Here is a 14,862-nt window from a genome sequence, read left to right as displayed (position 1 = left end):
ATGCAGAATAACATTTTATATATATATATATATATATATATATATATATATATATATATATATATATATATATGACAACCATATCAAAGGACGTTGATAAGAAAATGAGGCATCATAGGACTCGTTCTTGTAAAAAAGTTAAGTTAATGTTAATATGTGTTAAGAAGTTTCATGCCAAATTTTATATTTATATATACAATCTTGCAAGTTATACGTTCAGAGTTTTGTTCATTAAATTGGATTTCATGTCAGTGTTTAAATAATAAAAGTCTATACTCAAAATCGCTATCAAATGATGTGTGTGTTGGGATAGTTAGGCTACATGTTTTATTGTGACAAGTGTTCAAATCTCGTATGGGTGTATTGGGTTTTTTTTATGTATTTATTTTATTTTCTCATTACCATCACAGTAACCCCTTCCAATATTCACGTATTCAGACAAATAGACTGACAGAAATAAAATTTTCCAGTCCCATGAAATAGCCTTCGCCAATTACTTGAGAAAAATTAAATTTTTAAGCCTGTCCATACCCTTCCATTTCGACCTGCACTAAAACCAGCGTGGCTGACAATCAATCTCTCTTAGTGAAAAGTACTTTATAGATTTCACAAAAACCAGGTTGTTTTTCTTATAAAATACCAATAGGCTCTCAGCTCGTAGACTATTACGTTTAGAATAACAGTATTTAAATACTTAATTTGCTTATTAAAAAAATAATAATAATATTGGTGGAGGTGTGTAGTAAGAACTTTTACTTGAAATTATTTTAAAAATAAATAACTGTAAACACAAACATAAAAAGTAAATATAAGAAATATGTGTAGTATACAAGTGGTAAGTAATGAACTCTTATCCGCTGTACGATTGTCCACAAAGCTGCCCAGTTGTCCAAAACAGAGTACACTATACGTCACTTCAGACAAGGTGTACAGTAAAAAGTCGTGAGTAACTCATAACATAGTTAACCATATCCCTTCTCTTGCTTCGTATAAACTTGACTTCCTACTTTTACACAGCACTTTGTCTAAAGTTTTCCTGCCTTTCTTTGATATAGAAGGAAAGTTTTACCTCGGTTTACACCTTATTTTAACCGGTTTGACGCACACTCGCAAAACTGTAAAATGGGATTTCTCTTTGATTTTTTAAGTAAAGTATGTCAAATATACACGTTTTAAAATTTCAATTTTGTGCTCCATCAAATAAAGCATATATTGTATTTGTAATGTGAGGATAGTTTTAACTGAAAGTTTAAATTTGAAAAATCTATTGTGTACAATTGATTGTTTATTAATTATATTTTAAATACATTTTACATGTATGTGTTTTTGTTTTGATTTACAACATTTCATAATATATTAAACAGGTTATTGTATAGAAATTAATTTATGTTTTATTAGTTGGTCTTTTCATTCATTTTATAATGTTTTACAATTTTTAATTGTTTTTATTTATTTATTTTTTTTATATTTGTGATACGTACCACTGATTTGATATGAATTGTTTTTCGAAACGATGTAGAGAGTTCATTGTACGCCTTTTTTAACTTTTTTCTATCTCTTCAGATGAACATGACTCGAGAAATGCATCTGATAAGACAATGAGAATACATTTTATCCTAAATTACACTATATTTTGTAGTCTAGGTGTCTCTGATATCGAAGTGATGTAAAGAGTATCTCTTGAGACAAACACGATTCCAGTCAGGAGTAAAGTCTGTCATAGTGTCAGATTCCAGACGCTACATTAAGAGTACGGTAAACTGGAGTTATACTCAAAATTCACATTAAATCAACCCTTCTCATCTTAGCTACGTTATGTGTAGAAAACTCAGTTGCTATATCATGCTTAGACATGCTCCAAGAAGAGATCTTGTCTAGAACATCTTAGTGCACTCAGTTGTGAATTTGATGATGCAACGAGAATACTTCCCATTGTAATACTTCCCAAAGTAATTTCATTACTTTCACTTCTGTTATACTCAACATTCATATTGATTAAACCCTTGCCACAAGCTATGTTATGTGTAGTAAATTGTTTAATCATTTAATTACTTCAATATCTTAAGTTAATGTCTCGTTCAACCAGTATCGAGTTTTCGTATTATATCAGTGACATACCCTACTTCTTCTAATTTCTCAATCTTTAGTATGGGTCAAATATATGGGCAATCAACTATCTCTTTTGAAACAGATAGGATAAATGGAGATTTATGTGAAATTAACATAGACTTTGTTGATTCAGCAAGAAAGTGATATACACTTAAACTAGGACACACCATATATCTGGATAAATAATAAGGAAGAAATAAGAACAATTTCCTTTAGTGCAAACAATAATGAAATGTAACTGGCTGAGAAACTGGTTAGTGTGTATATAAGCAATTCATAATGGTAATTAATAACTATATATATATAGCCAATTCTAACTGCTCAACATTTAAATTTATATACTTTTGATGGTTGGCTAATATAAAAATAACATTAAAAAACCACGATGAAAGATTTATTATTAATTGATCAAAATTTTTCCGAAAACAACTCAGACAGACCTAACAAGCAAAACTACAACCTGATTATTATTACCTAATCGTTTAATGATAGGCCTACGCATATACTTATTATCATTTTAAATATGGACCTTGGTAAAATCCTTCTTTTAATCATTGGATATTGTTTATAACATGCGATAGTATGTGGGGAAAATTAGAGAAAGAACGAATTCCTGAATTTATACGTGTATCTCTGCTACTTTCCTTGTCGGTATCAATTTTTACTCTAAAACGTACAAACTGAATTAGTATTGGAAATATACCACACAAAGTGATTGGCATTTGGTTTAATTGAACTTTGTTCTCTTTCAAGTACATGGCGTTTCAAAAAGGACTTTACAACTTTGAAAATTCATATAACATTTATTAAACAAGGTACAGAGCTGGTTTTGGTGTTGTTTTTAAAGGAAAGCAGTTCAAGTTTTGACTCGCGTAGTCCGCTAGTGCCTAAGCGCTAGTGACATGGCTGCCTTCACTGGACCGGAGCGTGCTAGTTGTGTGTTTTGGTTTGAAGAATCGAAGTCTGCGACAACAGTTCAGCGTAATTTTCGTACCAAGTACGCTAAAGATCCTCCTAGTAGGCCTACAATTTATGAGTGGCATAGTTGTTTTGTAGAAACAGGTTGCTCAGTGAAACATAAAAAAATCCTCAGGTCGTCCAAGCACATCTGACGAAGTAGTTGAGCAAGTGAGACAATGTTTTGTAAATAGCCCTGCGAATCGACCCGGCGGCGTGCATTTCGTGAGCTGCAAGTACCACATGTACTTCTGGAAAATGGCGTCAAACTAATCATTATTTGTAAGATAAAAGTAGCCCAAGTATATTATTGTTTCACCAAATAACTCAGAAATTTCATAACTAGTATTTAATTGCTTTTTATGCTATGTAAAATTGAGAGAACTTTGTATATGTCCAAAAGACTAACTAATACATTGATGCCATTATGATAACTTAGAAATATATTTAAATTGTGTTAATATGAGTTTTTGTGTAAGCATAATTCTTATTGTTTACAATCATTTTTAATGTGATAAAATTGATCTTATATTGTCTCATATACTTTTTAAATTAAGTATAGTGGTCATGCTGGGTATATAAACTGTATAGGGGTGTTATATAACGGCTAAGATTATACAACTAGGCCTTAGGTGTCAATCACATAAATTTATTAACTATTATATTGGACCAATAAAACTTTGTTATTTCAATGAAATGAAATAAAAAACAACGTTTCAGTTTATCTATTTACTAATAGCATACTTTTCATAAATTCCTTTCGTTTTATTTTATTACCTATTTTAACTGTAAAAGGTTGATCCTATTTTAAATATGAATAACTTTTAGAGTTTTACAATAACGAATGTTATATATGATAAGATACACGTGCACGCTAGTAAATGTGTAATAATTTTGCCATGAAATTTGTTTTGTCACAATTATGGAAATGCTGATACCTTGTAACATTGAAAATATCAAAGATAAACATTATAAACGTTAGAAATTAATGTTTATCCCATAATTTATAAAGAGTGTAAGCATTGCCGTTTTCAAATATAATGGTTAAAATATGAGTAGAAGGCTGTTATTAAATTTTGCTAAAAATTATAAACAAACGAATACAGTACGGTTTATGGCAAAATTTCTAACGGATATTACATTCAATGATGATGTTAATCTAGTATTGAACACAGTGATATGTTCGTCAACTGTTAATTAATTCAATCACTTACATAGCGCTCTATCAAAATGTAAAGCTGTATTTCAAAATAGGAACTAAACTGAAAATGAATGGTTACAAATTGTTGTTATTCGTTTCCATTACAATATTACTATTATAGACATAACAGAATATTAACCTTAAAGATTTTCCCAATAGTAATTTTCTTTTCATTTATTAATATCGTCAATTGTATTATAATTTATTTAGTGTTTAAGTGTTATTAGTATTATATTGTCTTTTCTTATGTTATCTACGCTTCTTACTGCGTTTACATGATATACAATCCCAGTTATAGTGGGTGCGAACAGGGGTGCAAGGTTGTTGCCAATTTGGGGCACCTGCAGATGAATATAAAAGGTCAGTATTTATGGTATCAGTGCTCATGTCGTGCATATTATATTTCATAATGAATGTTTCTTCAAGAACCGTGTCAGAAATTCTTATTTAAAGTTTGTTTCAAACAATTGAAGGATTACGAAGGAAACGTTATCTTTTCAGAAATTTTCAGTCATTCAGTGATGCGAGAAAATGTTGCCCCTGAACAATGGAAAATGTCCTAAAACTCCAGTGTCATTCAAATGTCACAAATGATTTCTAAATATAATATACAGACCGTTTTACATTACCATAATTTGTGTAATGTGAGATAAGTTTAAAACTTTTGTAGTATGTGATGAAATATTGGTTTAATGGAGTATTGATGTTTGTAATACAATATAGTAGTAATATTTATTGGATTTAAATCTACGCAATAAATATTTATGTGACCCTTAGTAATAGGACCCTTCTTCATTCGTGAAACAATATTTATTAATGAAAATGCAAATCCGATTGTTAAGGGTAGAATACAATTAAATGTTTACCCGGCTGAAAGCTCTGTTTTTCATTAAAGCTTACTAATATTTGACAATTAATCAAGAATTAACAACCAATTTGTCAATGCAGAAAAATAAGTTCACAAAGCTAACTGATATTTACCATTCCAAAAGGATCAACAATTTATTTGTAAATTCAGACGTGTAAGTAGGCTCTCACAGCTTACTAATATTGACTATTCAACAAACATCGACACCTCATTTGTTTTTTAGACCTGTATAATCTTTAAACCCTACTAATATTTATATTTCCACAAGCATTGGCAACATATGTATTATGTAGAACTAAATATTTAAATAATGGGTATATTATTAATAATTCACCTCATATTTCATAAGCGCTGACACAATTCCTGTACATAAACTATGGTATCCACGACTTCCTATTTTCCCACATTGTAACCCATTAAAAAAAACCCAACTTAAAACTGTTTTACAGTTAGATAGTTAAATAACGGAAAATACTATTCTTTTCAGTCTGTCCTATTTCACACTCTCGGACTTTTAAATTGCGGATGATCACAATATCCCACTTTCCTTTATTGATACTAAACCATACTTTTATGGTAGTCTTATCTTAATAGAGTACTCTAAAATACTTACATCGCTGAGGTATCAACATTTTCATATCTTTAAATTGGCACTTGTTTCATCCTTGAGACGTCCTGCGGATAGATAGACAGACAGACAATAATAGAGAAAAGTTTTACAACCTTACTGCCATCTAATCTTAGCCAAAATCTATGTTTCGATATGCACCATCATAGAACTCTGCCCTCTTTACGTAGAGATGGAAGTTAATGCAAAATTTAAAATCTAAAAATAAAATAACTTTCATATATCTTTCCATACGGTACATTCACATATTTGTTCATTAAGTTAGTTTTATAGCAGTGTTTAAATAATAAACATTCAGTGAGCTAAGGAGGGTATTACTACGCAAGAGTGCCGCTGTAATTAAGGATTGTCATCTTCAATTGGCAATTACATTATTTCTTTTTACTTATTATGAATAAAAATAATTAATTAAAATCTATATGTTAAAATCATCGTACTCAATTTACTTACAAATTTATTTATTCTGATGTTTTCTCGTAGCCATCATAGTAAGTGATTGATACCGATACAATTGTATTCGCTAAAGTCCAGTCAAATCTTATGAAGTGAGGTGCGAACTCAGTACTGCCGCAGCAAACATTTATCTTCATGCAAATTTTTAAGTTTAGATGAATGAATAGACAGTCTTAAATGGCAGTTTTCCTGCCTCTCGATTGATAGGCTTCACTAGCGCTCAAAGTAAAATAACAGAAAATAGAACTACTTTATGGCAGGTTTGATGTACGAGTAATTTAAGTTAGAAGGGAAACATACCGCATGATAGGTTAAGAAAATATATCAAACTGTAAACGAAATTTTGAACATTTAAATAAAACCAATTGCCGTTTCTTTACTACTGTATCTACAAATGTTAAAAAGCAAATCTGAAAATAATTAAAACAATTAAAATAGATAAATTCGATGGGTGTATGTAGAAAGTATGAGGTTAGGTTTGCTTTGGCTTTGTTTACTCGCCCTGTTCCCGGAATAGAAGGAAAATGGCCTCAGGTGAAGGGTTCTCATGATAAACGATCAGTTCTCGCTGAAGTAAACAGTTTGGCTTTCACGCCCTGCATAGAGAGTGCATCTCATTCCGACTGTTGTCCACTTACTGCAGGTATGGCTGGATGAAAGGCTACAACGGTTTGAACCATTTACTTCTACTATACTTTCAAGAATATTGGTGACTATAGATTATAATAGTATAATAGTAAAACTATGTGTTAAATATTTATTTTGTTAATTCTTTTAAAAATTGACATTTTAACTTCATTTTAAAAGTGCATTTACATTACCCTGATGTTAGGTTCCATTATTCATCATTTTGGACTCTCAGGTTCAAGCTCAAAAAACTTACGAGTCAAATATCAATGAGTAACAGTAGTTAAAATGAATAATTAGTTTCATAATACATAATATAAAATACCTGCAATAACCACTGTTATATAAAAACAAAAGTTAAATATATAGACAAAGATTTACACAAAATAAATGAAATAAATATTTCATAATTCATTACAATGGACAAAAACAAAGTTATAAATATATCAGCATTCAAAGCAAAAGCAAGTAAGGCATTAGTATTATTAAAATCCTATAGAACTCTCTATATTAACAATTTCTACTGAACGTTTTAGTTCAATAATTTTTAGTTTTTAACTTAAACGTTTTTTTAAGGCTAAGGAACAGACTTTGGCTTCTAGTACCTAAAAAGTTAGATTTAAAGGAATAAATGACAATTCTAAACTTCTGCAATACGTATATTTTTCATAAGATTGGTACCATTATGTTACTTTAATTGTGCTCAAAAGTTCGAAATTGAAGCAGTAATATTGGTTATTTTGAAAACAATGACACCCCCACCTGGCATATTTATAGTAGAAGTAGCGTTCTTAATGTGAGAAGCGGAGCTTAATAATACCCAGAACATGTTTTATGTATATTAGCAAATACAAATATAATGGCGATAAGAAAACTTTGCAAACAAGCCACAGAGAATCAACAGAATGTTGCTGAAAATAAGCAAAAAAGGTTTTTAAAATTATTAATTAGTTACAACCTGTTTATATTTAGAAAATTTGCCTTATCTCGTAGGAAGAAATTTTTTAAATAAATTTCATATGGATAAAAATATATCAGTATGGTGCGTGCGCGCGCGCGCGCGCGCGCGCGCGTGTGTGTGTGTGTGTGTGTGTGTGTGATAGCTTTCATAGTTAAGGAGGTCATTTCTAAAATAGAGTTCGGAACGTCATATAAAATTATTAACCTGTTTAAACTGTAGATATCATATAGCTCAATGGGGTCTAAGCCAATTACAGAATTAATTATAGTTTTTCTTCCATTAACAAATGCCTTTTTAAGCAATAGGCTGGATCGTTGACCAGTAAGGGGAAAAATGTTTATATCTAGGCTTTTTAATGAAACGTGGTTATTTTCATTGTGGTGAAATTGGTTCATTTTGAGAGTCTTTGATCAATGGAGATGCGTTTAAAGCCCAAAATTCCAATTTGAGAGATCTTCAGATTTCCTAGAATTATCTTCTTGAAGAAAGAACTCCCAGAAGACTATTACTACCTTTACAGCGCAGTTACAGTATATTAGTGTCTGGTATAAAGTATTACAAAGTTTGCAGAGCTTTAATAACCACATATAATGCAGTTTCGTTTTATCGAATCAAGACTTTGAAACCCAGAGCATGTCGCAGCAATAGATGGTTTACATGTTATACTTTACTAAACATACAAACAAACAATTGACCTTCGTGCAGTTTTGTGTTTTGTAAGACAGAATATGATTTTAAATCGCGGAAGATGGATAGTGCATTCACTATGGATGTAGCCATATATATATATATATATATATATATATATATATATATATATATATATATATATATATATATACTTTGATCATTAATACTGAGATTATCGTTGGAAATTTGGAGATGGTTGTAGAAAATCTTAAAGTGAACTTTCCGAACAGGTATTTGTCTTATGTCAAGGTGGATATTTGAAACTGAGTTAAGTCTTAGACGCAGCTGTGGCTACACTCAATAAAACTGAAGGATCAATTAGCAAACTTCAGAACAAAGTTTCATCTATCTAAGATCTATTCAAGACCGCACAACAGGAGAGGCAGCTGAGATGCTCTGAATTTAATAATTGATTTTATAAACAGAAAATTGTTAGTAAATAGAAGCAAGCAAATTTTAGGAAATCGATGTTTTTCCCATAAGTATTCAGTGTTAAATATATCCGTAGTACTAACTAAATACATGGTTGTAAGCAACTTCATTATATAAGAAAATGGTCCTCCAGGGATTACTGCTGAACTAATTACAAGTTCCTCATAAATTTGTGGACTTAATGTTACTCAGCTTTGGAAAGTTTGGTAGAGATCTGGAGACTCTTTTGACATCCGTATTGGTTTTTGAAATTGATTTACGAATTTCTGTCCCTTATAAATATTATAAAATTGTTTAAGCCAGCCACTTGGGTTACCACTGAACCTACTATTTTAAGATCACACAAAATCTTGCCTTTTGGGATTCATAATTACTTTACATTGAAGAGGTCGGATAAATATCTACAATTTTGACTCTATATTATGTTAAATAACTGATTTGCAAATAAATATTTTTGTAAGTATTTTTCAGTGGTTTCATAGTAACGTTTCACTACTGTTATCTACGAAATGCCTTCAACTTCGGTTTTAATACCTATTTGGTGATAATAATATGCAGAGGTTTGTGTCTACTTTTATAAACCTCTGATGTATGATTTTTGCCCAAAGTTGTAACTCAAAATTATAATAGGAATAGCATTAAAAACACCATGTCTCAATGACACAAATCAGTTTGAAAGATGTTGACTGGATATTTTCAACGTGTTTACAACTAAAAGGTGTAAACATGATCAGCGATTAATTTGAGTTGCGACCCTTTAGAGGCGTCGAGAATATCGTAAAATCTGGTTTATTAACAAGGTACATGCTGTACTTACGTTTTCTTAACTAAAAGTACGATGCCCTCTTTCTTGTAAGAAGACTTTTAAAAGAATTTCTGTAAAATTTATGTAGTGTTAAGTTCAGTTTTTGAAATAGCAGTAAATTCATCACAGAATAAACATACATTTTTAATGCTTCATAATATTTTTATCATAATTAATATTAGTAATAGTTAACTATATAATTTTAGATCGCTTATGTTTAAAAACAAATTATTAATAATAATTGCTAGTATTACATGCAATTTATTTACAGAACGAAAAATATGAGTATAGAGCCATTTATGATATCATTTGTAAACACACAGGAAAACTTTAAAAATCCTATTATTCCAATTGGAATTGTAACAAAATAAAGCATGATATTTTATATATCTTATTATTAGAGCCAAAGGAAAATGGCTAAAGATAAGGATAAGAATGCATTGAATTTACATAATATATATTGTACAGAGTAAGTTGTATATTTTATATTTATATAAGTATATTCCTTGGCAAAAGTAATTTCCTCTAATTATATTTTAATAAAACATAAAATGTTTTATAGTCATATATTATTCAATAAATTATCACTTCTGGTAGCTAAATAATTTACGTACTGTAAACATTTCTGTCTTTTATACACTATATAATGTATTCATTGTTTCTATGGAGTTATTATAAGTATTACGTCTTGTGCGTTTGTATTACTTAGTAAAATAATTGTTACTTAGTAAAAATAACTCTAAGACACTTAGTCTGGTATTCCATGGGCAGGGGAGCGCTTCACCTTAATTATTTGAATTATTCTCCTCGTCACTATTAGTGTGTAATGAGACTGAACATTTTGTAGGTGGAACCAGGCTTGTCTGGGAGTGCGGAGGACCTCAGTCCTCAGACGGTGGACGCCGGGGACGCCCGTACCGTGACCACAGCAGATGACAATCATGACATTGACATGGATCTTATTTGGCCCGGTAAGTACGCCAATACTTTTAGGTCTGGGAATTGGAGTACGGGAGACCTGAGACCACAGACCGTGACCACAGCAGGCGACAATCATGACATTGTCATGGATCTTATTTGTTCTAGTAAGTACCCCAATACCTGTAATTCTGGGAATCTTAGTACGGAGGACCTCAGACCACACACAGTTCGTGGACGCCAGGACACCTGTATTGTGACAGCATTTTATGTTACGTACAAATGGTGCAGTGTATTAGTGGGATCAGGTTATAGCATGATAACCGATTTTATCAACGTCTACCGTGGGTGCTGCTTGGATGGATTACTATTGAGTGATCCGGTTATTGTTAGTTAAATAAGTTTTTGGTAATTTTAGTAGTTACCACCCACAGTTATTTGTAGTTGTTCACCTTTAAGACAATATCATGTTTAAGTATTAGAAAGCGGTTTATCGTCCTCAATGTCTTGTAAAATAGTTCATCTTACAACATTTAGATTATTGATTCATAATGAATTCATTATTAGTGCTTTAGCGATGCCTGTTACTCAAAGGGCTCAAAAATTTCGTTTCTGTCTGTATCCATGCTATCTCGAGATCTACCTGACTATATAATAAAACTTTACCTGTAGCGTAATTTCTGTATACGCAATATCGTGTGCGATGCTGGTCCTTAACACTTCGTTGGATTTGGTTTAGTTTTAGTGAGCGTTTTACACTGGTTTTTTGAGTAGGTCTTAGGTAAATATATATTTTAAAACGTCAGTAAACTAAAGTAAATCGACGAGCTTCAATATTATAAAAAGCAAACATATTCTTTACAGTTTTAACATGGTTCATTACAATTCAGAATAAAATTTGTAAATGAATAACTACTGTCACAACATTCAAAAACTTAAAATCCACATAACTTAAATGATGTAAGTATTGTTGTGTTTCATGAACTCTTAACGTGTAAAGTAGAAATTCTGGTCAGTTGCCAAAACAATAACACTGCAGCAGCAATTTATGTGCTGGTGGTTGGAAGTGACTAAATGAATGTTTTTGTGCGTCAAATCTACAAACCGAGGTAGTGTTGTTCTTCACTAAAGCGCTCGCAAACACACACACACACACACATTCCGTTTGTCCTCAAAACTTATATATATATATATATATATATATATATATATATATATATATATATATATATATATAAACATATAATTTAAACTACAGCGCTAGTAGAATAAAATAGAGTTTTAAAATCTTTTATTGTGCTTACGACAATGTTTGTATTTACATATCGTAAACATGTAAATCCAAACATTGTCGTAAACACAATACAAGATTTTAAAACTCTATTTTATTCTACAAGCGCTGTAGTTTAAATTCCTTTTCAAACTTTAAGTGGCCACTTTATGCATTGTGTTATATTGCTAATATATTATTTTAAAACATTAACAGTATCACATAATCCATATAATAACATTTGTTTATAATTCCTTAATACGTTTAATTTTAGTCCTGTTTAGGAAATATTCGTCTTAGCAATGCGACAAAAATACCAACAGTTATTATCTTGAAATGTTTTTACTAATTAAGACTGGCTACCGAATTCTTCCCAGCTACGTGTTAATACTGTGTCTATATCACGGTTAGTTTAAATACATTAATATAAATAACGGCAGTTATGCATGGCGGTGTTATGTATTTATTTGTTTGGAGTACAAGCATATAGCTGCCATTATATGGCACACACGAAGATGTACTCCAGCTAATGTTTTCCTTACAATTATAGGCGTAGTAAGCATACAGAATTGGACATAGCGAGCCATTTAAGTTATGGAATTGATTACACTATATTTATATGCATACGCATTAGTTTATTCGTACCAAACAAAAGTCGGTGCATGCACCGCAGGGAATAATTTCAATAAAGAAATCATATATGTGCTATGTTTTTCGTTTTCTTTCAAATAAGAAATCAATCAAATGTTGAAACTTATTTCTTGAGATTCCCTTACCACTCATTACGAATTGATATCGCAATCTTAACTATCACAGAACATAGACACACCGAGAAATATGTACTGGAATACGGTACATAATGTTAATTAAAAGCTACAAATTTATCTGTATTTTTCATTTTACTATCAGTAATCTTTAGACTACTGTGTATGATTCACATCTATACGTAAATTAATTAAGGTCTATCTATATTTTATGAGAAATTGACTACTTTCGCTGCAGGTGAATTCAAAATTATAAATCAACCTCATAGTGTTTATTGTATGTTAGTGGGTCTGTGGTCTAAGTGCCCAAAACCATTAAACTGAAGTCTGGTTCCTGTGTGGTTCCGTGTTATCTCTGTGGTTCTGGCTTGTATCTGCACATTTTATGCAGAACAAAAATCTAATTCGGCATTATTTATATTTTTGTGAACGATATTATAACTTTATTGTGCCTAGAAAAGCCCTTTTTTATTATTTAGTAACATATACTGATGACTCATGACAACTCCATGTAGCAGGACGCATATTTCTTTTCCTCCTTTCATATTATGGTCTATAACAAACTTTAAAGAAATTAAAGGTCAAATTTATGGATATTTTCCCATTTTAATCTAATATAAGATATTTATCGAGTGACTTCATACGGTTTGAATAGCCCAATGTGTAACAATATTTCGGATATTTTCCAACGTGATATGTTACAAGAATACGGTATATATATATATATATATATATATATATATATATATATATATATATATTATTATTATTTAATTTGATTTGTTCTCTAAATATTTTACACAAATATAGAAGAATTAAAAATCGTTTATATGTGTGTTACCTACATCTGAAAATTTTGCTTCAATCTTATAACTAGTATTAGGTTTAACAGTTTAACCGGTGTAATAGTTCTTATTGGAGTACAATCAAGATTAAAGCCAATGCAACTTAGTCTTAAGGTTTTTACACTATTGAAGAAGAGAGTATATTCTAAAGCTAGAGACATGATATGTATAATACGAGATATCCGGGTTCGAGTCCCGGCGGAGCAAGTATTTTTTGTGATTCAATGTTTATTGATAAAAGAAATAAGGCTATTGCCATTTATACAAATTAGATTAATGTAAACAAAAGTCGTTTGACAGGTATTTGGTCTTCCGATCATATATTAGTTTAGGTATTTAAACGCATATGTGACAGATACGGCCAAATACATTGAATCGTAAATAGTAAGGGCTCTGTGGTGTAATGGTAGCGCACTCACCCGACAAGTGAGAGATCCGGGTTCGAGTCCCGGCGGAGCAAGTGCTTTTTGTGATTCAATGTTTATAGAAAAATTATGTATATATTAATTTTTCAATAAAAATTGAATCACAAAAAGTACTTGTTCCGCCGGGAGTCGAACCCGGATTTCTCACTGTATATATATGTAAACGACTTTTGTTTACATTAATCTAATTTGTATAAATGGCAATAGCCTTATTTCATTTATCAATAAACATTGAATCACAAAAAGTACTTGCTCCGCCGGGACTCGAACCCGGATCTCTCGTTAATACATATCATGTCTCTAGCTTTAGTATATACTCTCTTCTTCATTAGTGTAAAAACCTTAAGACTAATTTGCATTGGCTGTAATCTTGATTGTACTCCAATAAGAACTATTACACCGGTTAAACTGTTAAACCTAATACTAGTTATAAGATTGAAGCAAAATTTTCAGATGTAGGTAACACGCATATAAACGATTTTTAATTCTTCTATATTTGTGTAGAATATTTAGAGAACAAATCAAATTAAATAATTTGTTTAATTAATAGCATGCACTTTATAAACTGTATAATATACATATATATATACATGTTTTTAAGATGAGACATCTCGTATAACGCTACGAGCAAATATAAAGGCGTAAGAGACCATAAGGTTTAAATCTATTTATGGGAAAAGCTTTAGCTTTAACTTCAGCCAGTTCTTAAGCTTAAGATTAATTATTCATTATGTTTTAGAAATATAGAGATATCAATTGAATTATCAACATTTGCTATTAAATATTAACGTGTTTGTTTTCAATTTCTTCAGTAATAATTGGCTTAGATCACTAATTATCTTTTAGTTATATTTTTGCCTGTAGCTTGAATCTATTCAGAAGACAAACACAGAGAAGTGCTCACAATGT

The 14,862-nt window shown here is 30.7% G+C and overlaps 1 protein-coding gene across 1 annotated transcript in view; it reads left to right on the top strand.

Annotated features, from left to right (window-relative positions):
- LOC124359305 (adenylate cyclase type 8) overlaps positions 1 to 14,862 on the top strand; it is a 212,209-nt gene that overhangs the window by 59,805 nt on the left and 137,542 nt on the right. Inside the window, 1 exon segment of the mRNA XM_046811933.1 lies at positions 10,579 to 10,702. Coding sequence (XP_046667889.1) covers positions 10,579 to 10,702 — 124 coding nt within the window.

This window comes from Homalodisca vitripennis, chromosome 4 (assembly GCF_021130785.1).
Source record: "Homalodisca vitripennis isolate AUS2020 chromosome 4, UT_GWSS_2.1, whole genome shotgun sequence".
In the NCBI taxonomy this organism is placed as follows: Eukaryota; Metazoa; Arthropoda; class Insecta; order Hemiptera; family Cicadellidae; genus Homalodisca; species Homalodisca vitripennis.
The sequence above is the reverse complement of the archived record's forward strand: the minus strand, read 5'-3'. Positions and strand labels throughout refer to the sequence as shown.